This window comes from Lampris incognitus, chromosome 3, assembly GCF_029633865.1.
Source record: "Lampris incognitus isolate fLamInc1 chromosome 3, fLamInc1.hap2, whole genome shotgun sequence".
In the NCBI taxonomy this organism is placed as follows: domain Eukaryota; kingdom Metazoa; phylum Chordata; class Actinopteri; order Lampriformes; family Lampridae; genus Lampris; species Lampris incognitus.
The window spans coordinates 33,201,616-33,227,983 of NC_079213.1; the positions used below are offsets into that span (position 1 = coordinate 33,201,616).

A 26,368-nucleotide genomic window follows, 5' to 3' on the forward strand; every position below is an offset into this window, starting at 1 on the left:
AGGGAAGAGGAGAAGAGGAAGGCCAAAGAGGAGGTTTATGGATCTGGTGAGGGAGGACATGCAGTTGGCTGGTGTGACAGAAGAAGATGCAGAAGACAGGAAGAGATGGAAACGGAAGAGCTGCTGTGGCGCCCCCTAATGGGAGCAGCCGAAAGTAGTAGCAGTGGTAGCAGCGGTAGTAGTTTGAGCTGGAGAAAGCATGACTGAACATGTTTGATTTGATTATCAAACAGGGATCTGGTTGGCTCGGTGGCCCTTGTTTCTTAGGTGTAATCTTGCTCTGTCTGCACCTGAGGCTGAATCTCAGGTGGTTCCTGTAGTCTGCCATTTTACGTGCCGTTCGCTCGCACTCACGTACAAATTTAAGGCAATCTTCGCCAAAATGTCGTCATGCATGCTCAGTAATCCAGCTAAGGAAATCCCAGAAACGTGAATCAGTTCATGTGGATATAAAGTTTATTAGGAGAAATGTTTCATCAGACACCTGAGGGACTTCGTCACCCTCAGCTGACTGCAGGTTCCCCCCCACCCCCCAACCCCTTACAAACAATACAGTCGAATAACGACCCGAACTGGCACAGTGCTTCTAAAATCTATTTATATTTTTTTGGACCCCCCCCCTTTTTTCTCCCCAATTGTACCCAGCGAATCACCCCACTCTTCCGAGCCGTCCCGGTCGCTGCGCCACCCCCTCTGCCGATCCGGGGAGGGCTGCAGACTACCACATGCCTCCTCCCATACATGTGGAGTCGCCAGCTGCTTCTTTTCACCTGACAGTGAGGAGTTTCACCAGGGGGATGTAGCATGTGGGAGGATCACGCTATTCCCCCCAGCCCCCCCCCCGAACAGGCACCACGACTGACCAGAGGAGACGCTAGTGCAGCGACCAGGGCACACACCCACATCTGGCTTCCCACCCACAGATACAGCACATACACGGTAGGGATGCCCAACCAAGCTGGAGGTAACACGGGGATTCGAACCGGTGATCCCCATGTTGGTAGGCAACAGTATAGACCACCATGCCACCTGGATGCCCTCCTGTAGTTTATTTGCTGGTGGTAGCATCCTAAAACAGCCGAGGATAAGGGAGATGTACCGCGTGGGAGGATCACGCTATTCCCCCCAGTTCCCCCTTCCCCCTGAACAGGTGCCCAAACTGACCAGAGGAGGCGCTAGTGCGGCGACCAGGACACATACCCACACCCGGCTTCCCACTTGCAGACATGGCCTTTCTGTAGGGATGCTCGACCAAGCCGGAGGTAACACGGGGAGTCAAACCAGCGATCCCCATGTTGGTAGGCAATGGAATAGACTGCTACGCTGCCCGGATGCCCCCTCTTTTAAAATGGGATGTCTTCAAGCTTGCTTTGCACGGCTATCATTTCACAAAAGAACACAACCTTTCCTTGTAAATGTGTGCGTGTGTGTGTGTGTGCGTGTGTGTGTGTGTGTGTGTCTGTGTAAATCACTTGGGAAGCAAGACATACATGCACAAGACAAGCATTTACAACACAGGGTATTTACATATCACACACACAATTATGCTTGCACAAACACACGCAAACACACACTATAAGGTTTAAAAGGCATTTTATGACAGAATGGCTCGTCTGTTCCTAGCAACCATGCAATGATGGCAACTGCCTGCTCGGGCTTCCTTGTGTCCTCAAGTATCCAGGATGTGTCCACACATGCATGTGTGCACAAACACAAAGAAACACATGCGCAAATATATATCCATACCCAGACATGCAAAATATAAATAACACGAATTTCCACAAAAAAACGACGAAAACACATTAAACGCACACTTCCACGTACACATGTAGGGATTCACACAGGTGGTTGTAAGGAAATACCACAGAGGAAGAGGAGGCAGCCACTACAACTAAACAACAGTACTGACAGCGTCCTTCTTATATGCGTCGTCTGTAAGCGCAGCGTGCATTGTGGTGCTGCAGAGGCAGTGGAGGAAAAACCGCCAACTGCAATCATGATAAAACACTGTTTCATGGGAGTACATGTCAGTGCTGGGCAGTATGTGTAGGAGGCAGTACCGAGTAGCCGGTAAGATGACCTGAAGCGTGATTAAATAAATCATAAGCCACCCGAGACCCAGAGGAGGCCTGGATTTCTGCAGCAGCAGAGCCCGGCATTCCTTCCCCGTTGACCTCACGCCAGAATGAAACAAGAAGCCCCCCAGGATTTACACCATTTGCCAAATACCTTGGAGGGCATGGCTCAGGAGGTAGAGCGGGTCGACTAGTAATCAGAAATTCGCTGGTTCAATCACTGGCTCCTCCAGAGAGCATGTCGAAATGGCTTTGAGCAAGACTCTGAACTCCTACCTGCTCCTAATGAGCAGGCTGGCGCCCTTGCATGGCAACCTCCACCATCTGGGTGTGAGTGGGTGGATGTGAGGCGTACACTGTTAAGCGCTTTGAGTGGTCGGTAGACCAGAAAAGCGCTGTATAAATGCAGTCCATTTATCATTTAACTTGTTAAGATGAACACGCTTGTTCCTTCCCATCTTCTTAAACAGTATCAGGAGGCAGTGCATCACTGACAACTCGTTTTAAAGCTAAACTTGGAAGTTTTGGTCAGAACACCTATAATAATCATTTCAGGAACCAGGAATCAGGAACACTTTATTTGTCATTTCACTTCATGTACTTGCATACATGAAATGAAATAAAATGGCGATTCCCCCAGCCCGAAGCAGTGCATCACAAAGACGAAAATGCATCCAAAAACTACAAGAACTACAAGAACACATATATCCAAACTAACACATATTCAAACTAAACACACAAAAAATCACAGTTCAAGGGAACAAATGGCAGCCAGGATGACTGTCGGAACTGCCGGTCTGCATGGGCTAGCAGTTAGCTTAGCTTGCCCTGCTTCTGTGTCCTGTCAGACCACCCCCGGTGTTTCCTCCTCGGGCGCAGCTCCGGGCAAGGCCGTGGTCCCAGGGCCCACAGGACGCAGCAGACCAAACTCTCCTAGCTGATCCAGCACCAGCTCTCCCAGCCAGACACCCTCGACACACCTGCCTGCACTCCACACGACACCAAAAACACCACAGTCAACACCAGGTGAGGCCGCCGCCAGACCGCCCTCGGTGTTATTCGAACTCCTGGTCTGCATGGGCTAGCAGTTAGCTTAGCCTGCCCTGCTTCCGTGCCCTGTCAGACCGCCCTCGGCGTCACCTCCTTGGGTGCAGCTCCAGTCAGGGCCGTGGTCCCTGGGCCCACAGGACGCAGCAGACCAAGCTCTCCTAGCTGATCCAGTGCCAGCTCTTCCAGCCATCAAATGAAGACAAACTTAGACGCAGAAGTGGACAAAGACACTGCATGGACGGTACTGGGTAAAGTCGCTGCAAATGTGAATTTGCGCCGCCATCTTCCCGGTTATGAACACATATGACTAAAATGAGCAATCAATGGGTAAAAACACTTTAAAGATTTGGTCAAATATGAGAAAGAAGTTAAGACTCCACATGTCAACATCTAGAACAATGAAGATTGCGCACAACGTCGACTTTCTTCCATCCAAATTAGAAGCAGGGTTCAAAAAATGGGAAGAAAAAGGTTCAGTCATGTTGGGTCAGTTATTTGAAGGAGGAAACCCGATGTCCCTTGAGCAGCTTCAGCATAAACACAACCTCCCAGCCCATGAGTTTTTTAGATACCTACAGGTGAGATGATACAGAATCAACTTTACTGGCCAAGTGTGCAAGCACACGAAGAATTTGACTCCGGTACACAGCAGCTTCCAGCACTTGCAGACATCACTCTCACAGAAAAATAAATTTGGAAAACATATGGAAAACATATGGAAAAATAAATGGAACATTAGCAGGACATTGGAGGCAAGCATGTGTGCACGGGCGTCCGGGTGGCATGGCGGTCTATTTCGTTGCCTACCAACACAGGGATTGCCGGTTCGAATCTCTGTGTTACCTCCGGCTTGGTCGGGTGTCCCTACAGACACAATTGGCCGTGTCTGTGGGTGGGAAGCCAGATGTGGGTATGTGTCCTGGTCGTTGCACTAGCGCCTCCACTCTGGTCACTATATTATCTTACATACCAGAAGTATACACTATATATTCACCTACCATCCACCTCACAACTGCATACCTACATATACCTATGCTACAACCACAACAATAACGACGATAACTTTTAACAAGTATATAGCAGTTTTATGTGTATTTACAATTGTACATTCTTATTGCACAAACATTTGCACTTTTGGTTTAAAGAGGTAGTGCACATCGTAGATATGTAGGTGAGACATCTTGTCCAGAAGAGGCGGTTTACAAAGTGCCATATTTAAAGAATAACTGTCTATTCTTGCACCATGCTGTGAAGTGTTCATGAGAGAGATGGCCTGTGGGAAAAAACTGTTTCTATGTCTGGTGGTTTTGGTGCACATTGATCTGTAGCGCCTGCCAGAGGGTAGGAGTTCAAACAGACTATGTCCTGGGTGTGTGTGTGTGTGGGGGGGGCTGTGCTGATTCTGCCTGCCTGTTTCTAGGCTCTAGAGGTGTACAAGTCCTGCAGGGTGGGCAGGGGAGTGCCAGTGGTTTTTTCTGCTGTCCTTACTGTTCACTGTAGTCTGTTCCTATCCTGTTTTGTTGCTGCCCCGAACCAGACCATGATGGATGTGCACAGGACAGATTCAATGACTACAGTGTAGAACTGGCTCAACAGCTCATGTAGCAGACCAAATTTCCTCAATTGCTACAGAATAAGCATCCTCTGCTGGGCCCCTTTGAGGATGGAGTTGATGTTGGTCGCCTATTCAGATCTTTGGAAATGGTAGTTCCCAGAAACTTGAAGGTTGGATATTATGAGGGGGAGCAGTGCTGAGGGGTATCTCCTAAAGTCCACTGTCATCTCCACAGTCTTGAGCACGTTCATCTCCAAGTTGTTCTGACTCCACCAGACCACCAGCTGCTCAACCTCCCGCCGATATGCAGACTCATCGCCATCCTGGATGAGTGCGATGACCGTATTATTGTTGTCTGTATACTTCAGTAGTTTAACAGCTGGATCCTTGGAGGTGCAGTTGTTGGTGTAGAGGGAGAAGAGCAGTGGGGAGAGGGTACATCCCTGGGGAGCACCAGTGCTGACTGTCCATATACCAGAAGTGACTTCCCCTAGCCTCACCGACTGTTTCCTGCCTGCCAGGATGTTGGTTATCCACCTACGCCGAGCTGAAGTCCACAAACAGGATCCTTGCATACGTCGCTGGGCAGTCAAGGTGTTGCAGGATGTAGTGTAGTCCCATGTTGACTGCAACATCCACTGACCTGTTTGCCCGGGCAAGCCATGGACATTTATGCCTGTGTTGTGTCTCTAAACATGTGTCTGTACTGTACGGTTCCTCTTGATGAAAGCAAATAAAAAGAAGCCCCCCCCAAAATAAAAATGCATATGACTGTTTTTGAAACTAAATAATGAATAATGATCACAAAAATGACATTGTGTAGCCATTGTTATGCTGATGACACCCAGCTGATCTTGTCCTTTCCCCCCTCTGACACACAAGTAAAGACACACATTGCTGCGTGCTTGACTGACATCTCAGAGTGGATGGCGACACATAGCCTGAAGCTCAATCTGGACAAGACAGAGCTGATGTTCCTCCCAGGGAAAGGTTGCCCGCACCGAGACCTGGCCATCACCATGACAACACCGTGGTGACGCCAACTTGGACTGTGAGGAATCTGGGTGTGATCCTGGACAACCAACTGTCGTTTGCTGAAAACGTTGCATCGGTTGCTCGCTCCTGCAGATTTCTCCTCTATAACATCAGGAGGATTCGCCCATTCCTCACCGACGAGACGGCACAGGTGCTCATCCAGGCTCTGGTCACCTCCCGGCTGGACTACGGCAACTCCCTCCTTGCTGGCGCCCCGGCGTCGGCCATCAGACCTCTGGAGCTTGTTCAGAAAGCTGCAGCTCGTCTGGTGTTCAACCGCCCTAAGTTCTCCCACATAACTCCCCTTCTCATGTCCCTACACTGGCTCCCAGTAGCTGCTCACATCCAGTTTAAGACTCTGGTGCTAGCCTACAGGGCAGTGAAAGGAACAGCTCCTTCCTATCTCCAGGCCACGGTCAAGCCCTACACCCCCGCCCGACCACTTGGCAATGCTGCCTCGGGACGCTTGGTTGCCCCGTCGCTCAGAGGCCCCTGCTGCCAATCGACCCGGTCCCAGCTCTCCTCTGTCCTGGCCCCACAGTGGTGGAATGACCTCCCCACTGATGTCAGGACAGTGGAGTCGCTGCCCATCTTTCAGCGCAGGTTGAAAACTCCCCTCTTTAAGAACTACTACCCTGTTAGTTGTTCTCAGCACTTATTGTAATCACTCATTTAAAAAAAAAATCTGTTTCTTGCGCTTTTACTTTAGCCCTGGTTTGCTCTTAGATGCCCTTATGACCTCTGATGACTAGTAGTTCTCCTGATCTCCTATGTTAAATGATGCACTTATTGTAAGTCGCTTTGGATAAAAGCGTCGGCTAAATGACTGTAATGTAATGTGTAACACATCTAAACAACAGAAAGCAAGTAACGTTTTTGTTGTAGGTGTTTTGTATCGTAAACGTAGTACAAAGATGGAAGCAGGATAAAATGAGACGACGGCTTCTTTTGAAATGATCACATTGATCCAAAGATCTCACCGTACCCGCGGGGTGCGCTATTTGTGTAGTTACATCAATGTCGTCACATCATGAAACATGTTGCCTTTTTTGTTCCACCCTAGGCATTTAACACTGAGCATCTGTCTGTCCAGGCTGTCCTCGGCATTCTCTGTCTGTGGGAGTCACGGAAACACACCATAAAACCCTTCCCCAGAATACAGCTGAAAAACCAGTAAACCCAACTGCTGTCCTCTATAGATGTGTGTGTGTGTGTGTGTGTGTGTGTGTGTGTGTGTGTGTGTGTGTGTGTGTGTGTGTGTGTGTGTGTGTGTGTGTGTGTGTGTGTGTGTGTCTGAGAGACAGAGAGAGAGAGAGAGACAGAGAGAGAGAGAGAAGTGGAATGGGGGGGGGGGGGGGGTAAGGAGTATCCCTGGATGTTATATGTTTGCACACGTTTATAAGAGACAAGACAGAGCGTCCGGGTAGCGTAGCAGTCTATTCTGTTGCCTACCAACATGGGGATCGCTGGTTCAAATCCCAGTGTTACCTCCGGCTTGGTTGGCCGTCCCTACAGGCACAATGGGCTGTGTCTGCAGGTGGGAAGCTGGATGTGGGTACGTGTCCTGGTTGCTGCACTAGCGCCTCCTCTCTGATTGGTCAGGGCACTTGTTCGGGGGGGGAGGGGGAACTGGGGGGAATAGCATGATTCTCCCACACACTACATCCCCCTGGTGAAACTCCTCACTGTCAGGTGAAAGGAAGCGGCTGGCGACTCCACATGTATCGGAGGAGGCATGTGGTAGTCTGCAGCCCTCCCCCGGATCGGCAGAGGGGGTGGAGCAGCAACCTGGATGGCTCGAAAGAGGTGGGTAATAGGCCAGATACAATGGAGGAGAAAAATGGAGAAACCCCCCCCCCCCCCGTTGTGGTTGTGTTTGAAAATTTAAAATAAACCTTTAAAAAAAAAGAAAACTTGCCAGAAGAAATAATTTCAGTGACTTAAATTAGACAAAACGCTGAGGGGCGGCATCGCTCAGGAGGTACAGCGGGTCATCTAGCAATCAGAAGGTCGCCGGGGATTGAACCGGCGACCTTCCGTGTCCGTGAGCAAGTCACTGAACCCCTAACTGCCCTTGACGAGCAGGTTGGCACCTTGTTTGGCGGCCTCCACCATCAGTGTGTGAATGTGTGTGTGAATGGGTGAATATAGTGTAAAGCACTGAGTGGTCAGTAGACTAGAAAAGTGTTACATATAAATGCAGTCCATTTACTATTTACCATCAAAGACTGTGTGAAAAGATTGCAGGATAAGTCCCTCTGCAGCCTTAGTAACGGTCTGTTTTCCTATTTAGACCAGGCCTATACATGACGGAGCACTGTATAAGCTGTCTGACACAGCGCCCTACAGTCACCACCACACTGACCTACCTGGCACACCAAGATAAGACCAGAATGAACTGACGACTAAATGAATTTATAGTGCCGGGCTGAAAGGAGCTGAGACACCGAACACTGACAAGACTGTTGACTCGCTTTCATTTAGAAACATGAAATGCATGCTAAACATCCTGCAGCGTATGTGTGTGTGTGTGTGTATATATATATATATATATATATATATATATATATACATATACACACACACCACGCTGCATCGTGCCATGCCCTTAGTTACGGTGCACAGCAACCAATGGAAAGATGGAAAACATTTGAAAAATAACTTCAGAAACATTACAACCAATGGGGGAGGGACTGGGGCTTGTTTTCAATGTCCCCCAGTCCCTCCCCCATTGGTTGTAATGTTTCCGAAGTTATTTTTCAAATGTTTCCTATCCTCCCATTGGTTGCTGTGCACCGTAACTAGGGGCGTGGCGCGGGGCGGCGTGGTATTTATTGGCTGTGTTTTTTTTTCTTTGTTGTTTAGCCGCCTTGGCAGCGGATGAGTGTGCGTGGCGCATGAAACAGGCTTGTACTGCTACGGATTAAAGCAGCGGTGGCTAACCATGTGCCATGGAGAGCCATGTGTGGCTCTCCATGGCACATGGTTAGCCACCGCTGTATTAAAGTTGTTTTCCTACATCTATCTAAAAAAAAAATCCCCATTTTTTTTCTCCCCAGTTGTACTTGGCCAATTACCCCACTCTTCTGAGCTGCCCCGGTCGCTGCTCCTCCCCCTCTGCCGATCCGGGGAGGGCTGCAGACTACCACATGCCTCCTCCCATACATGTGGAGTCGCCAGCTGCTTCTTTTCACCTGACAGTGAGGAGTTTCACCAGGGGGATGTAGCGTGTGGGAGGATCACGCTATTCCCCCCAGCCCCCCCCCCCGAACAGGCACCACGACTGACCAGAGGAGACGCTAGTGCAGCGACCAGGGCACACACCCACATCCGGCTTCCCACCCACAGATACAGCACATACACGGTAGGGATGCCCAACCAAGCTGGAGGTAACACGGGGATTCGAACTGGTGATCCCCATGTTGGTAGGCAACAGAATAGACCACCATGCCACCTGCATGCCCTCCTGTAGTTTATTTGCTGGTGGTAGCATCCTAAAACAGCCTAGGATAAAAGGCACACCGAGGCAATCTGGTCACAAGTTAGCGAGCACTGGAACTGGAAATCTGTGTGTGTGTGTGTGTGTGTGTGTGTGTGTGTGTGTGTGTGTGTGTGTGTGTGTGTGTGTGTGTGTGTGTGTGTGTGTGTGTGTGTGTTGCATGTAAAAAGGGTCACCTCTGTGAAGGTTCAGGTAATATTCTCCATCTGTTTTCTGAAAACAGCGCGCTGCCCCCTACAGAGAGCGAGAGAACGAGGGAATGATGGGGGAAAGGAGCGAAAGAGACAAATGGTTTAAGCACGTTGTAAATGGAGTCCATCAGATATGAGAAGCATTTTTACTATGTCAGCTGGAAACAAGAATAATAGTATTTTCTAACCAAACTATCAAGTCTTGAATTATTCGGTTTGAAACAGTTGACAAGGGAACGGTGCTGATCAAGACCACACCTATTTATGCCTGAACACCTGACTGATATAAACAGCTAATAAGTGAAACTATAAGAATGTTAAAATGTCTTGATGCATACTCCATAATCCAAGTAAGCAAACCAAAGAAGGTTGAATCAGTTCGTCTGGATCCACCGTACACTCCAACAGATTTGGCAACAGATCTAGCAACAGATCTCAACAGACCTAGCAACAGACCTAGCAACAGATCTAACAACAGATCTGGCAACAGATCTAGCAACAGATCTGGCAACAGACCTAGCAACAGATCTAGCAACAGACCTAGCAACAGACCTAGCAACAGACTTAGCAACAGATCTCCACAGCCCTAGCAACAGATCTAACAACAGATCTAGCAATACATCTAGTAACAGATCTAGCAACAGATCTGGAAACAGATCTAGCAACAGATCTAACAATACATCTAGTAACAGATCTAGCAACAGACCTAGCAACAGACCTAGCAACAGATCTAACAACAGATCTAGCAATACATCTAGTAACAGATCTGGCAACAGATCTCAACAGCCCTAGCAACAGATCTAACAACAGATCTAGCAATACATCTAGTGACAGATCTAGCAACAGATCTAGCAATACATCTAGTAACAGATCTAGCAACAGATCTCAACAGACCTAGCAACAGATCCAGCAACAGATCTCAACAGACGTAGCAACAGATCTAGCAACAGATCCAGCAACAGATCTAACAACAGATCCAGCAACAGATCTCAAAAGATGTAGCAACAGATCTAGCAACAGATCCAGCAACAGATCCAGCAAAAAAATCTAGCAACAAATCGCAATAGACCTAGCAACACATCTAGCAACACATCTAGCAACAGATCTCAACAGACCTAGCAACACATCTAGCAACAGATCTCAACAGACCTAGCAACACATCTAGCAACAGATCTCAACAGACCTAGCAACAGATCTAGCAATTGATCTCAACAGACCTAGCAACACATCTAGCAACAGATCTCAACAGACCTAGCAACAGATCTAGCAAGAGATCTCAACAGACCTAGCAACACATCTAGCAACAGATCCAGTAACAGGTCCAGCAACAAATCAAGCAACAGACCTAGCAACAGACCTAACCACTGCACCACCATGCCACCAATAGTAATAATAATAATAATGATAATAACAATAATAATAATGATAATAATAACAATAAAAAAGGGGTGAAAAGGGGAAAAGATTAAACATAAAGTTAGGGTGGAATTGTGTGTTTGTATGCGTGTGTGTCATATTATGGCTGCTAATCCTTTTTTGGGGGGGGGGATTTTTCCCCCCATTTTTCTCCCAGTCGTACTTGGCCATTTACTCCACTCTTCGAGCCATCCCGGTCTCTGCTCCACCCCCTCTGCCGATCCGGGGAGGGCTGCAGACTACCACATGCCTCCTCCCACACATGTGGAGTCGCCAGCCGCTTCTTTTCACCTGACAGTGAGGAGTTTTACCAGGAGGACGTAGCGCTTGGGAGGATCACGCTATTCCCCCCAGTTCCCCCTCCTCCCCGAACAGGCGCCCCGACCGACCAGAGGAGAGGCCAGTGCAGCGACCAGGACAAATACCCACATCCGGCTTCCCACCCGCAGACACGGCCAATTGTGTCTGTAATAATAATAATAGTAATAATAAAAATAATAACAATAAAAAAAATTTATATAGCACTTTGCTAACACTCAAAGTGGCTTTACAATAAACGGGGTGAAACAAGACAACAGATAAACACAACACAGACATACAGGGGTGGATGGGAAGGGGGCTACAGAGGTGGATGGGAAGGGGGGTTACAGGGGTGGATGGGAAGGGGGGTTACAGGCGTGGATGGGAAGGGGGGCTACAGAGGTGGATGGGAAGGGGGGTTAGAGGGGTGGATGGGAAGGGGGGCTACAGAGGTGGATGGGAAGGGGGGGGGAGGCGGCAGCCACATACGACGCCAGCAGTACTCTCCCACTTAAACACATACAAAAGGGCAAGAAAAACCAAACCCAACAGCACTGTGGACATTGATGTTGTGTAGGGGTTTACTCCCGTAGCCTAGTCCTCTCCCGAGGTGTCCACTAGTGGCACTATTTAACCCAGGAGAAAACACACACACACACACACACACACACACAGATGGAAAGAGAGAACGTAACAGAAAAAAAGGAAAATAAAAAAATCAAAGCGTCACCTTTTACAGTGGATGAGGCTGACGGCTGGTAGCTGCGCGGCGGCGCCGGGGGTAAAGCAGGAAGCCTCTTCTGGTCTTTCCTCTGCACATCTTCTTTCCTCCCAGCGGGGTTTGTTGTGACGTAGACAACTCGAATGTGCTGACAGCGCTCCCTGTCTTTCCCGCTCAGGAAATCCGGGAGATCGTTGACCTGCGCATGAAAAAGATGGATTTTGGGGTTGAGCACTGCGCCACCATGTGGTAAACTCTAAATATACACGTGTGTAAATTCTGCACGACGCGGAAGTGTGAAGTGTGACTGATGATGCTCAGTTATCTATATCAAACAGGGTTGTTCTTCCGTGCGTCTTATAAGTGTAATATTTGCTAGTAATATTTGATTTGCTAATGTCCCTTACGGCTTTCCGTAGCGCCACAACAAAGTCACGTGATGTACGTAACAACGTCAGTCGGAATCCGGTCGATGAATAAACACCCAGCACGAGAGAAGTCGTCCTTGCTTTATTAATGTTATAAGTTAACATAGCCAGAGGGCACAGATCATTACATGGTGTCAGAGTAGCGGAGTTTAAATACCCAATATGGATTCGTACGGCGTTCCAGCTCCACGGATGGACTGGGAATCGGCGAACTTACCTGAAGCATGGAGACGATTTCGGCAAACAACGGAGCTAATGTTCAAGGGCCCCCTGCGCGGGAAGAACGAAGAGGAGAAATGCAGCTACCTCCTGCTCTGGATAGGGGAAAAAGGGCGCGATGTGCACAACACTTGGACACTCAGCGGAGAACAAGCCAAGAAGCTAGAAACGTACTACGATAAGTACACTGAGTACATCACCCCCAAAGCAAACCCGATTTATGCCAGATATAAATTTCATGAAAAGATGCAGGGAGAGAGTGAATCCTTCGAACGATTTGTAACTGAGCTAAAGCTCCTAGTCAAAGACTGTGGCTACCCAAATGCCGACGAGATGGTCAGGGACCGCATCGTGTTTGCTACCAACTCACCCAGAGTGAGAGAAAAGCTACTTAGCCAGGGAGCTGAGCTAACGCTAGAAAAGGCCATAGATGTAGCCCGCTCACACGAGCTAGCAAAGCAACAGCTAAAGTCTATGGGCCAGGGCAGCACACATGAAACGGTGCACGCAATAGGCAGAAAGACTTACAAACCGAACGCACCCAAAGCAGCTAACGCTAACTTCAGACAAAGGGAGGGTAACGTTAGCACCGCCGCTAGGGCGTGTAGCTATTGTGGAGGGCTACACGGCGCTAAAGCCACTTGCCCAGCTAAGGGTAAACAATGCATTAAATGCAAGAAGCTCAATCATTTTGCTAAAGTATGCAAGTCTAGCTCCCAGGGACAGACAAAGTACTACCGCGGCACAGTACATGCCGTCGGAGAGAACCCAGAAGAGTGCACCACTGACAGAGAACAGGAAGAACTGTACTTCGACAACATTACAGTGGAGAGCACCGCTGTGGGAGAACAGACAGAGCTGTACATAGACTGCATCTCAATAGAGAACAACGGAAAAAGCAACGAGCAGGCTTACGTAGAGGTTGGAATTGGCACACCTCCACAGAAGGTAAAGTTTAAACTAGACACTGGGGCACAGGCCAATACTATTCCCACCAACCTGTTCCAGGCGCTGTTCAAAAATGTGACACTGAAACCAGCAATACACAGACTCACTGAATATGGAGGAGGCGCGCTGAGCGTGAAAGGCACATGCAAACTCAAATGTAAGTACAGAGACAATGCAATGATGCTGGACTTTTACGTCATTGACACAAACGCCCCACCAGTCATGGCAATGAAAACATGCCGTGACCTAAACTTGGTAAAAATAGTGATGGCTGTGAGCGAGGAAAACAATGTCACATCACAGAGCATAATGGATGAGTATGCAGATGTTTTCCAGGGAATAGGAGAGTTCCCAGGCGAGTGCACCTTCCGCGTCACACCAGATGCAACGCCGGTCGTCTGCCCGCCACGCAGAATCCCCATCGCCCTACGCAGCAAACTGAGGGACGAGCTTGACAGCATGGAGAAAGGCGGCATAATCTGTAAGGTAACAGAACCCACAGAATGGGTGAACGCACTCGTCATTGTTGAGAAGCCAAAGACAGGCAAACTTAGAGTGTGTTTAGACCCCAGAGCTCTTAACAAAGTGATACAACGACCTCACTATCCCCTCCCCACGCTGGAGGACGCCACCACAAAGCTCGCTGGAGCTGAGTACTTTAGCGTGTTAGACGCGCGGTCAGGCTATTGGGCCATCAAACTGAGCACTGAATCCTCAATGTTGACGACATTTAACACAGTGTTTGGCAGGTATCGTTTCCTCAGACTGCCATTCGGAATCGTGTCCGCTCAAGACGAGTTCCAGAGACGCGTGGATGAAACATATGAAGGATTGGACGGTGTGACGGCCATAGTGGACGACATACTAGTGTTCGGCAAGACTAAAGAGGAACATGACCAGCGTCTCAGAGCGATGCTGAAGCGCACAAGGGAGCGAGGGGTGCGGCTCAACCCCGACAAGTGTCACATATGCGTGTCCGAGGTAAGCTACTTCGGCCACACGCTCTCACACGAAGGCATCAAACCAGACCCACACAAGGTGAAGGCGGTCAAGGACATGCAACCCCCACAGAACAAAGCAGAGCTGGAGACAGTCCTCGGCATGATCAACTACCTCGCCAGATTCGCTCCACACCTCTCACAGATAAACTCACCCCTCAGACAGCTTCTGAAACAGGACAGTGAGTTTGTGTGGGATGCAGTCCACGACAAGGCGTTCCAAGAGATGAAGAATCTCATTACACAGCACCCAGGTCCAGTACTCTCATATTTCGACCCGCAGAAAGAGCTGCGACTCCAAGTGGATGCATCCAAAAGTGGCCTTGGGGCTGTCATGCTCCAAGATGGCAAACCAATTGCCTATGCGTCCAAGTCACTCAACAGCACTGAAGAAAACTACGCACAGATAGAGAAGGAGCTCTACGCTGTGGTCTTCGGCTGCAAGAGGTTCCACGAGTACATGTATGGACGAAAAGTAATTGTGGAGTCAGACCACAAGCCTCTGGAGGCAATACTAAAAAAGCCACTGGCAGCAGCACCACCCCGGCTGCAACGGATGATCCTGGCGCTCCAAAAATACGACATCCAAATCATCCACCGCCCCGGTAAGGACATACCGGTGGCCGACACACTGTCACGCAAGTCAATAGAACACCACGACAGTGACCTACAGGAAGGGATGGAGGCCCAAGTGCACACAGTCCTCAGCAACATCCCTGTGAGCGACACAAGACTCACAGAAATCAAGCAGGAAACAGCGCAAGATCCACAGCTCACCGCACTCAGACGAGCCACACTCACTGGCTGGCCAGACACAAAGAAAAACTGCCCGCTCAGCATCCAGGAATACTGGAACCACAGAGCAGAAATCTCAGAAATGGACGGTATCCTGTTCAAAGGTGAGAGAATCATTGTCCCCCAAAAGCTTCGCAAGGACATGATACAGCGCATCCATGCCAGCCACCTTGGCGTGGAAAAAAGCAAATGCCGAGCAAGAGACTTACTGTTCTGGCCTGGCATGGGGAAACAGATCGAGGATGCGGTAGCAGACTGCAGCATATGCCAAGAACGGCGCAGCGCAAATGCAAAGGAACCAATGATGTCACACGCCATACCCGAGCGGCCGTGGCAAGTGATAGGCACAGACCTATTCACATGGAACTCACAGGACTTCATAGTCACTGTGGACTACTACTCCAGATTCTTCGAGCTAGAAAGACTTTACAGCTGCACCTCATCTGCCGTCATCATGAAGCTGAAAGCAGCAATGGCTCGACACGGAATCCCCGAGACTATCATCAGCGACAACGGTCCGTGCTACAGCTCTGGTGAGTTCCGCAACTTCTCACAGACATGGGGTTTCTCACACACCACCACAAGCCCCCACTACCCACAGAGCAACGGCCTCTCCGAGAAGACTGTCCAGACGGCCAAACGCATCCTGGACAAAGCCAAAGCTGAGAACAAAGACCCCTACATGAGCTTACTGGAGTATCGCAACACACCGGTGGACAACCTGAAATCACCGGCACAGCTACTGATGAGTCGGAGGCTGCGGTCCATTCTCCCATCAACAGCAAAACACCTGCAGCCACAGATCGCCAGTCAGGAGGATGTTCACAAAAGGAGAGAGGTATGTCAACAGCGCCAGCAGGCATACTACAACCGAACAGCCAAACCTCTGCCCCACCTGCCCGCAGGCACACCAATCCGCTTCCGGCAGGAGGATGGATCCTGGAGACCTGCAACTGTGGAAAGACCAGCGAACACAGACAGGAGCTACCACATCCAAACCAAAGAAGGTCAGATCTACCAACGCAACCGTCAACACCTGCGACAAAGCAGAGTGAACACTCACACTACGCACACACACACTTCACAGCAGACTGTTACCAGCGCTAACAACAACACACAAGCCCATCAGCAAGAGCATGCTGAACCTCCAGACACGAACAATCAGCGACAACCAGACACACAGCCTGGTTACACCACGAGGTCAGGTCGCACGATCAAACCAAGACAAATCCTTGACTTATGAATGTTAAAAAAAGAGAATTTTACACCAACCTGTACTATACCTGCTATGTTTTGAAAAGAAATATTTACAGCGTTCACTTACCTTGTGTACCTACCTGCTGTTTGCAGTTACCAGTAATGAAATGAAAAAAAAGATGAAATGTTATTACGGTGTCACATTTAGACAGTGAAGGAAATGTTTTACACTACTTTGTTGCAGTCCAGTTATATAAGAGTTCCACTTTCATATTCTTTCTTATTAAGATTGTATTCGCTTATAAACGTGCTCAACGTGGTCTGTATCTCTGCAGAGAAAGCAGCACTTTTCAGAAAAAGGGAGATGTAATATTTGCTAGTAATATTTGATTTGCTAATGTCCCTTACGGCTTTCCGTAGCGCCACAACAAAGTCACGTGATGTACGTAACAACGTCAGTCGGAATCCGGTCGATGAATAAACACCCAGCACGAGAGAAGTCGTCCTTGCTTTATTAATGTTATAAGTTAACATAGCCAGAGGGCACAGATCATTACAATAAGCACCAGGGGAAACCCCCCCCCCCTTTATCTCCCCAATTGTATCTGGCCAATTACCCCACTCTTCTGAGCCGTCCCGGTCGCTGCTCCACCCCCTTTGCCGATCCGGGGAGGGCTGCAGACTACCACATGCCTCCTCTGATACATGTGGAGTCTCCAGCCGTGAGGGTTTTTGCCAGTGGGACGTAGCGGGTGGGAGGACCATGCTGTTTCCCCCAGTTCCCCCCAGTTCCCCGTCCCCCCTGAACAGGTGCCCTGACTGACCAGAGGAGGCACTAGTGCAGCGACCAGGACACATACCCACATCCAGCTTCCCATCTGCAGACACGGCTAATTGCATCTGTAGGGACGCCCGACCAAGCCGGAGGTGAAACGGGGATTCGAATCGGCGATCCCCGTGTTGGTAGGCAACGGAATAGACCGCCATGACACCCGGACGCCCCCATTATTGGTCTTTTTGATGGGGATGCACCGATATCACTTTCACTGGTCATACCCATTCCAAGAACCCAGTCTTCAAGTATCGGCAATCGAGTACCGATCCGATCCATTATTTTTGCTCAACTGTGCGGATTTAGACCATTAGATTTGGGTCAATGGGCGAAACAATTGAGACAGAATCGTTTTTTTCCCCACCATTATGTGAATGGGGACGTCCACGTGCCAAAATGTGCAGTAAATTGAGCCATTTTGCCTCGCCAGGAGCAGGAATAGAGGACCCAAATGCAGACAGCGGAGGCAGGCTGGACGAGAACAACGCTTTAATAATGCAAACTAACTTACAACACAGGACCAGGTACAGACTGCAAGGAAGGCTCGGGACAAGGCATGACGCATCCGGCTACCAAAAGTCAGTCTGACGATCTGACTTAGTCGGGGCAACCCGGGGGGAATATAACTGCTGGGGAGCCAATCAGGGGATGGGGAACAGGTGCGCAAGGCAGGCCAGGAATAGAAATGTCAAGCCAACCAGGGAATGGGGAACATCTATCATTAACGCCATCTATCAGGACATATCCGCCACCCATCCATCACTCGGTCCCTCCATCTATCCACCTGTCATTTCCCCCACACATCCTGCCCTGTCCACAGGGAACCGTCTTCCTGAGTCTCCCCAGTTTTGCCTCATCCACAGGAAACCCTGTTCTCACTACAGACTGGCCAAATAACTCTTTCAAGCACTCTCTTCCAGTGGATCCCAGTCCAATTTCAGAATAAGGATGTCCTAAAGTAGATCACTTATACTGAAAAATATTATCCGTATTAATCTCTCTGAGTTTAAGTAGAATTGAGGAGTAGAGGTGACGAAGGCGTATGAGTTTAAATACTTGCATGGGGTCAACTGTGCAAAGTAACGTAGAGTGTGGAAGAGAGGTGAAGAAGAGGGTGCAGGCAGGGTGGAGTGGGTGGAGAAGAGTGTCAGGAGTGATTTGTGACAGAAGGGTACCAGCAAGAGTTAAAGGGAAGGTTTACAAGATGGTAGTGAGACCAGCTATGTTGTATGGTTTGGAGACAGTGGCACTGATGAAAAGACAGGAGGCGGAGCTGGAGGTGGCAGAGTTGAAGATGCTAAGATTTTCATTGGGAGTGATGAAGAAGGACAGGATTAGGAACGAGTATATTAGAGGGACAGCTCAGGTTGGACGGCTTGGAGACAAAGCAAGAGCGGCAAGATGGAGATGGTTTGGACATGTGTGGAGGAGAGATGCTGGGTATATTGGGAGAAGGATACTGAATATGGAGCTGCCAGGCAAGAGGAGAAGAGGAAGGCCAAAGAGGAGGTTTATGGGTGTGGTGAGGGAGGACAATCAGATGGCTGGTGTGACAGAGGAAGATGCGGAGGACAGGAAGAGATGGAAATGGATGATCTGCTGTGGCGCCCCCTAACGGGAACAGCCAAAAGTAGTAGTAGTAGTAGTAGATGAGTAAAACATGGCCTTTTCTATAGCTGCAGTTTGCTTACTTGTCATTATGACGTGCCGTTGAATGTAATCTACACCAAACACCTTCTGGGGTAAATTCACAAATCACATTGTACCAAACATCAAAGAAGGTTGGATCAGTTCATCTGGATACAATGTTTACTGACAGATACGTTTCATCACTCAACTAAGTGAGTGATGAAACGTATCTGTCAGTAAACATTGTTTCCAGATGAACTGATTCAACCTTCTTTGTTTTTCTTTTCTTTTCTTTCTGTTTTTTTTTTTTTAATCTTTTCCTCCTCTTTTTCTCCCAATTGTACTTGGTCAAGTGTCCCACTCTTCCGAGCCATCCTGGTCGTTGCTCCACCCACTCTGCCGACCCGGGAGAGCTGCAGACTACCACCGATACATGTGGAGTCGCCAGCCGCTTCTTTTCATCTGACCGTGAGGACGTAGCGCGTGGAGGGATCACGCTATTCCCCCAGCTCCGCCCCCCCAACTCCGAACAGGCGCCCCGACTGGCCAGAGGAGGCGCTAGTGCAGCGACCAGGACACATACCCACATCCGGCTTCCCACCCACAGACACGGCCAATTGTGTCTGTAGGGACGCCCGACCAAGTCGGAGGTAACACGGGGAATCGAACGGGCGATCCCTGTGTTGGTATAGGCAATGGAATAGACCGCTATGCTACCTAGATTACCGAGCATGCATCAAGACACTGTACCAAACAAGTATTTTGAATCCTTTGTGTCGCCGGGATGAACAGTTATAACCAGTTAAACTTGACTTTGAGGTGAATTTGAATTTAGTGCTATTTGTCCTACGGTATGTTACTCAACAGGACATTAAATATAACATATTCAAAGGGAAGCAAACTAGAGATAAAAAGCTCATATTTTACTCATATTACTCAGTAATTACCAGTCACAGTTCAATTACATGTATTTGACTCATACATGACTTGGTTATTTATGTGTAATGAACAGCCTGTAATTTAAAGTGCTGCTGAAAACTCTTCATTGAATGAAGGCTGGGCCCTGTTCAGTGTGAATGGAGGCAGTGCCAACCGATAATCTGACAGACAGGATTAATTCACTAAGAATGAGGAAGACCAGTTACGTTTATCCGGAGTGACATAACATGCTAAATGACTAAAAGCTACGGGATTAAATGGTTCCAACTCTGATGGCTCTCATAGCCATGGTCTTAACATAGACATAAGCCATGTCACGTACATAGACTTGAATCTATTCTGGACCCCAGCAGCAGAACTCAGGCTGGATCAGCGGTAGCAGTTTGCCCATAATGGTTTCATACAGGTCTAGATTTGGTATGGAAATATGTGTTGTTGATCTTTTGTATTATTCAGTCCTGTTAGGTACCTCCAGCATTTCACCACAGGGCACAGTTTTGGTGTTGCGGAAATAAGAGTTGCCCGTCTCCTTTATCGCTTTACATAAGACACTAGGATCCTGTTTGTTCCGAGACAATATTTGGATCTGTTATATGCTTCCTCAATTCTAATATAGCCTAGCATGAGCACCGAGCCACGTGTTAACCTGCCGTCAAGGACAGGACGGTTCCTAACTATACAGGTTAATATAGATCAGGGGTGTAACTGGGAAAGAAATTCAGCCCTGGACTTATCTGCCAGGACCGGCCCGGGAAGGGTGGGGGTGGGGGTTGATTACATATGTTTAAACAGTCGGTTGTGGTGGACACGTATTGGGGATAGAATTCACCCCAGGAACTAAGGGTTAAGTCAGGGTTGCCCTGGCAGGTTAACGCAGGGTTAAGTTATGGTTGTTCAGCCAGTTTTCTGGTTATTCTTGTCGCCTCTGCTCAGTCGAGCTGTGGTTTTGTTGTCTCTCTGATTTACCGTTTATTAAAGAAAGTTGCCTACACGGCTAAAGTGTGAACCTACGGTCTTCTCCGTTCCTTCGGCTCTACACGGTTACAGTTGGGGGGGGGTAATGTAATTACAGGACATAGCCCATTTAGCACCACTGTCCTTGGTGGTAATGATATAGTCTTATTGTTGACAGGTGATTTTGGACGTATTCAAAGGCTTTTGCAAAGGAAAGTAGCATATGTCTATTCCAGGACATATTTCAGTAGGCACAGACTTCAGTCTGCTGCTCTTAAATACCGTTGCTGACCACTAGAGGGCGCAGGATGGCCAAACACTATGTCGACTTTTTCACACGATGCGCGCGCAACTGCCGCCATGGGTTTACGCATCGCACAGACCTGACAGGGACGTTTAGTAGGACGCGCTCACAAGTGATGAATGGACACACGGAGGACAAGATATAACGTTACAGAGTTGAGGACATACCAAAGCTAGCAAGCTATATAGTTAGCCTAGTTTTACTCGTGACACTTTTACAACATGACTAATAATCCCTGGAACATAATCGCTACTCGCTGGTCCCCCGCCTTTCTCACTGAACACTGCCTTGCTCAGCTACATGCGCAGCACAGGTGCGTCGTGGGTCTGGACGGTTTCGTGCTTGTTTGCATTTGGAAGACTGTGCCTGTAATGCCTGCTTCATGTTTTTCCTGTATTACCCCCCCCCCCCCGTCCATGGCTTTCCTTGGCCATCGCATTGCTGCGCACTACTTTTGCAATGCTACCGCGCATTATCTAACTTGGTTGTGATTGTATCCCTCTGCTGGAGCTGCTCAGATGCTCGAGGGACCCCCATTCCTCCGAGTCAATAGGCTCTGGCATCGACCGATTATCGGTCTGGCCGATTATCGGCTTAGATATTTGTCATTTTTCATATTATCGCTATCGGCCAGCCGATTAAAAGAAGTCCGCTGCGCAGCATGCGCGCTTCCGACGAAGCCTTCACTCTCCTGAAGCACAGCATGACACGCACTCCAACGACACAAACACGGAAGAGAAGCATCGAGGAGTCAGCCCACTTTTCTAAGGTACGAGGAACACGCCAGGTGCCATAAGACCCACTCCGTTGGTAAGAAAAGCATGCCATGACGTTAGTAACAAAACTCATTCTGTAACATTGGTGTCTCCGCCCCCCCCCCACACACACACCAAAGAGCTTAACGTCGGTCCGACATGAACTCGACAACAGGTTGTCAATTCAAACAGAGAACACAGTTTCCACTGCTGTGCTAAACCTTCAGACGGAACCAGGCTAGAAGAAAAAAGCTGGTGTGTGATATTGTAGTTACATGTACAGCGTATTGTCAGTGTTAAGCGTGGTATCATGCACGACACATTCTCATACACAACATGGCCTGTGATGGCCTGGCGGGCTGCCCAGGGTGTCTCCCCGCCTTCCGTCCAGTGGCTGCTGGGATAGGCTCCAGCATCCCCGCGACCCTGAGAGCAGGATAAGTGGTTTGGATGATGGATGGGTTGTGATTGGGCAGCGAGCCAAGTCCGGGAAGACGCACGCAGGATGCTCTCATGCGCGTTATTATGGATCCCACTGCTTTTCTGGACAAGACTAGGAAGACCCGCCCCTACTTTATCTCTGATTGGCTAACCCTATCCCTAACCCTAACCTTAACCAACCTAACCAACGGAGGCGACGTTACTAGCCAATGAGAGGCAGAGTCGGAAAACGGGTACGAGTACTGGCCAATCAGAGGCAGAGTGCCCAGAAAAGAAGTGGGTTTCATAATAACGCCTCTCATGCGCGTTATTTTTATTCCCACCCGCATTCCGGGAAGACCCGCTCATACTCTATCTCTGATTGGCTAACCCTATCCCTAACCCCACCCTAACCCTAATCAACCGAGGCAACGAGTACTAGCCAATCAGAGGCAGAGTTAGCAGAATCCGGGTGGGGGAGAAAATGCTGCCTCTCATGCGCACCCCGAGTGACCGACACGCAGGACCTGTCAGCCCACATATGCGCACCCCCCCGGGATATGCCCCGGGGCCACCACACCACTGAAATAGATGGATGTCGTGGAGCTAATGGCATCCTGTTTGACACATTAGTCCATCAGTATTCTAGCAGAACTCTTTGGTTTAGTGTGGCAATCAATGTTGGGCAAATGTGTAATCTGGACTCCGCCCTCTTTTTCAAAACCACCGGGTCGATATCTGGTGAGCAAAACAGATGCTGACATCATATGCGGTTATGAAATGCACTTGTGAATGTTGCAAGGGTGGATCTTTGGATTCATCTTAGTACCTGTTGATCCCTTTCTAGACCCATCAGCTTGCATGTGGTAAGCATCCTGGAGGTAACGTTGCCTTGTTGGGCTGGAGAAATGTTTCATAGCCATGTTGTGTAATGTCACTGTTGTGTCAACTTGTTCAATCATTCCCTCAAATGGACTCTTAAGTACAGGAGGTTGATGTGGAGGAGTCTACTGACATACTGTATTCACCTAAATAACTTATGTTACCACTTACTTCCTAAATCTATCTGTCTATCTATCTAACTATCTATCTCATTGCTCATATATTCCTTTGCAGATTTAGAATTTTTCATCTAAAGACAACATCCATCCATCCATCCATCCATTATCTGAACAGCTTATCCTGCTCTCAGGGTCGCGGGGATGCTGGAGCCTATCCCAGCAGTCACTGGGTGGCAGAGGGGGAGACACCCTGGACAGACCGCCAGACCATCACAGGCCCAACACACTCACACCTAGGGACAATTTAGTATGGCCGATCCACCTGACCTACATGTCTTTGGACTGTGGGAGGAAACCGGAGCCCCCGGAGGAAACCCACGCAGACACGGAGAGAACATGCAAACTCCACACAGAGGAGGACCCGGGATGACCCCCAAGGCTGGACTACCCCGGGGCTCGAACCCAGGACTTTCTTGGTGTGAGGCGACTGCGCTAAGCACTGCGCCACCGTGCCGCCCATAAAGACAGCAGTATGGACATATAGTATATATCTGTATGAAATCCACCAATCTGTTGTTTTCACACTACACTTAATTTTCCACACATTCCCATTACTCCGCCCAACACAATAAATAAATGAATAAATAGTTAAATAAAAATGATAAAACCCAGTCAGATTCCAGCTTGCTCTCTCTGACTGTGTCTTCCTTAGATGTTTTGGTAGACATCTGTTATCTATCCTTCCATCTACCACCTACGTGCCCATCTGCCATTCCTATTATCTGCTATGGGCATTTTATAAAAGAGGATTATCTTGTGCAGGTCTAGACAGAAGACACAACCACAACAGAGCTGGGAGCACAAACCAGCTAAGATATCATAGCAGAGATCAGGGGACACAAACGATGTTATATTAGCCCGGCTGAGCTTCTTGACATGGCAAATAAATAAACAGTGTGTGCTGGCAGCTGTGTCACGGTGGTTATGGACGTGTTTGAATCACCCACGATACACGAGGTTAGCCGATGTAAGATTGTTTTTTACAGATTTTGCTTGGTTCATACACTGCTATGATAGAGACTCCAATACCAGGTGGAAGATGCCGTCTGCATTCATGTAAATAATTGCATAAATAGCTGCATAATTGCATAAATAGCTGCATAACTGCATAAATAGGTGCATAACTGCATCCATGGACCCTGCTGCTTGGACTCTGTTGCTGTGCGTGAAGTGGTACAACCCTGAAGCGGAGCGTGTGACCCTAACACAGCTGAGACATCATTTAAAAACAGTCATGCTGAACCTTCCTGCAGCTCATTCAGCAGGAGGACAGTTGAAGGAGCTGTCATGACGTCATGACCCGGAGACAGCATGGCAGGACACCACGAGGAGAAGACACACACACACACACACACACACACACACACCCTGCTGTCATTACAAATGAACACTATCAACTACGTCAGGTGCAGTGACAGCCTGAGTCACATGTGCCGTTAAACAGCACAGGAACTGGACAGACAGACAGAGACAGAGAGGGGGAGAGAGAGAGAGTTTTGTACCATCTTGTGCTTTGGCAATACTATGTCACAGGATATGGTCATGCCAATAAAGCCCTGTTGAACTGAACTGAACTGAATTGACAGTGTGAGAGAGAGTGAAAAAGACAGAGAGAGTGAGAAAGACAGTGAGGTAAAAAGACAGAAATAAAAAGACTGTAGAGACAAAAAGGCAGCGAGAGATAGATAAAAGACAGTGAAAGAGAGACAAAGACAGCGAGAGAGTGAGCGACATAAAAAGACAGGGAGAGAGAGCGCGACATAAAAAGACAGACAAGACAGTGAGAGACAAAAAGAGTGAGAGACAAAAAAACAGCGAGAGACATAAAAAGACCGAGAGACAAAAAAAGAAAGAGAGACAGTGAGAGACAAAAAGACAGAGTGATAGATAAAAGACAGTGAGACAGACATAAAAAGACAGTGAAAGAGAGACAAGACACAGAGAGAGACAGACAGCGAGAGAGAGACATAAAAAGACTGCGAGAGACATAAAAAGACTGCGAGAGAGACAGTGAGACAGAAAGAGAGAAACGGAAACAAAAAAAGACGGAGATAAATACTGAGACAGACGGGGAGTGAGAGAGACAGAAAAAGACGGAGATAAATAATGAGAGAGACGGGGAGTGAGAGAGAGAAGAAGACGGAGATTAAGAGAGCGGGGCAGAACGAAACGGGTAGATGAGAACAGACTAGACCGGGACCCACCAGCTCCACGTGCCGGACCTGGCTGAAACGGACGGCGGCGGTCAGCGCGCGCGGGGGGTACTCGGCCAGGTAAACGCACTCGTCGCTCAGCACGACGTGCATGAAGACTTTGTTGACGGACTCCGACATCACCACGCACGGCTCGTAAGCCCGGATCCGCTCGTACACGGCCCGGTCCGTGTTCCTCTTGAGAAAGGAGTCCAGCTTGCTGTTCCGCCCCGAGCCGGTCCGGGCCATAGCGGTCATCACAGCGAAGTGGATGCGGCGCACCTGCCCGCCGCGTTCATTACCACAGAAATGGAGGGAGGCACTTTAACCTCCGTCTCTCCCAAGGCTCGGGGAGACCGTCCCTCTTCCCATCGTCCCCACGGGGGATTTATCGGAGCTTTAAGGGTTAAACTCAATAAACCAGTGAGAGGAGACGCGCCCCGACAGCCTCCAGGAGAACCGGGTGCTCCGTCTGGCTGGCCGGTGTTGACAGTTTGCCCGCTGGTTCACTAATAAACCCGTAGACCTGTGTAGACGCAGATCTGAGGCCACTTAGATAGTTAATCCTCCTCTAGAAGGGCACAGTCTTGGCTGAGTCGCTACTCACAGGCAATATTTTTATCCCTCTTTTATTTTATAGAAAAAACAACCACCAGGGGGCGTCCGTGTGGCGCCGCGGTCTGTTCCGTTGCCTACCAACACGGGAATAAGCGACTCGAATCCCCGCGTTACCTCCGGCTTGGTCGGTTGGACTATATGCACACTCGCTTCCGCATTCCGACTCGGCCAGCTCGGTCGGAAGCGATATTGACAACAACAGCGAAGCAATGGCGTTTTTCACCCGGTCTCTTCAAG

The 26,368-nt window shown here is 48.9% G+C and overlaps 1 protein-coding gene across 1 annotated transcript in view; it reads right to left on the minus strand.

Annotated features, from left to right (window-relative positions):
• The window catches only part of c3h12orf56 (chromosome 3 C12orf56 homolog), a 47,101-nt gene extending 21,339 nt beyond the window's left edge, over positions 1-25,762 (minus strand). The window contains exons 1-2 of the mRNA XM_056276718.1: positions 25,526-25,762; positions 11,844-12,041 (exon numbers count right to left, since the gene is read on the minus strand). Coding sequence (XP_056132693.1) covers positions 11,844-12,041; positions 25,526-25,762 — 435 coding nt within the window. The remainder of the gene's footprint in view (positions 1-11,843; positions 12,042-25,525) is intronic.
• Between the last annotated feature and the right edge of the window lie 606 nt (positions 25,763-26,368).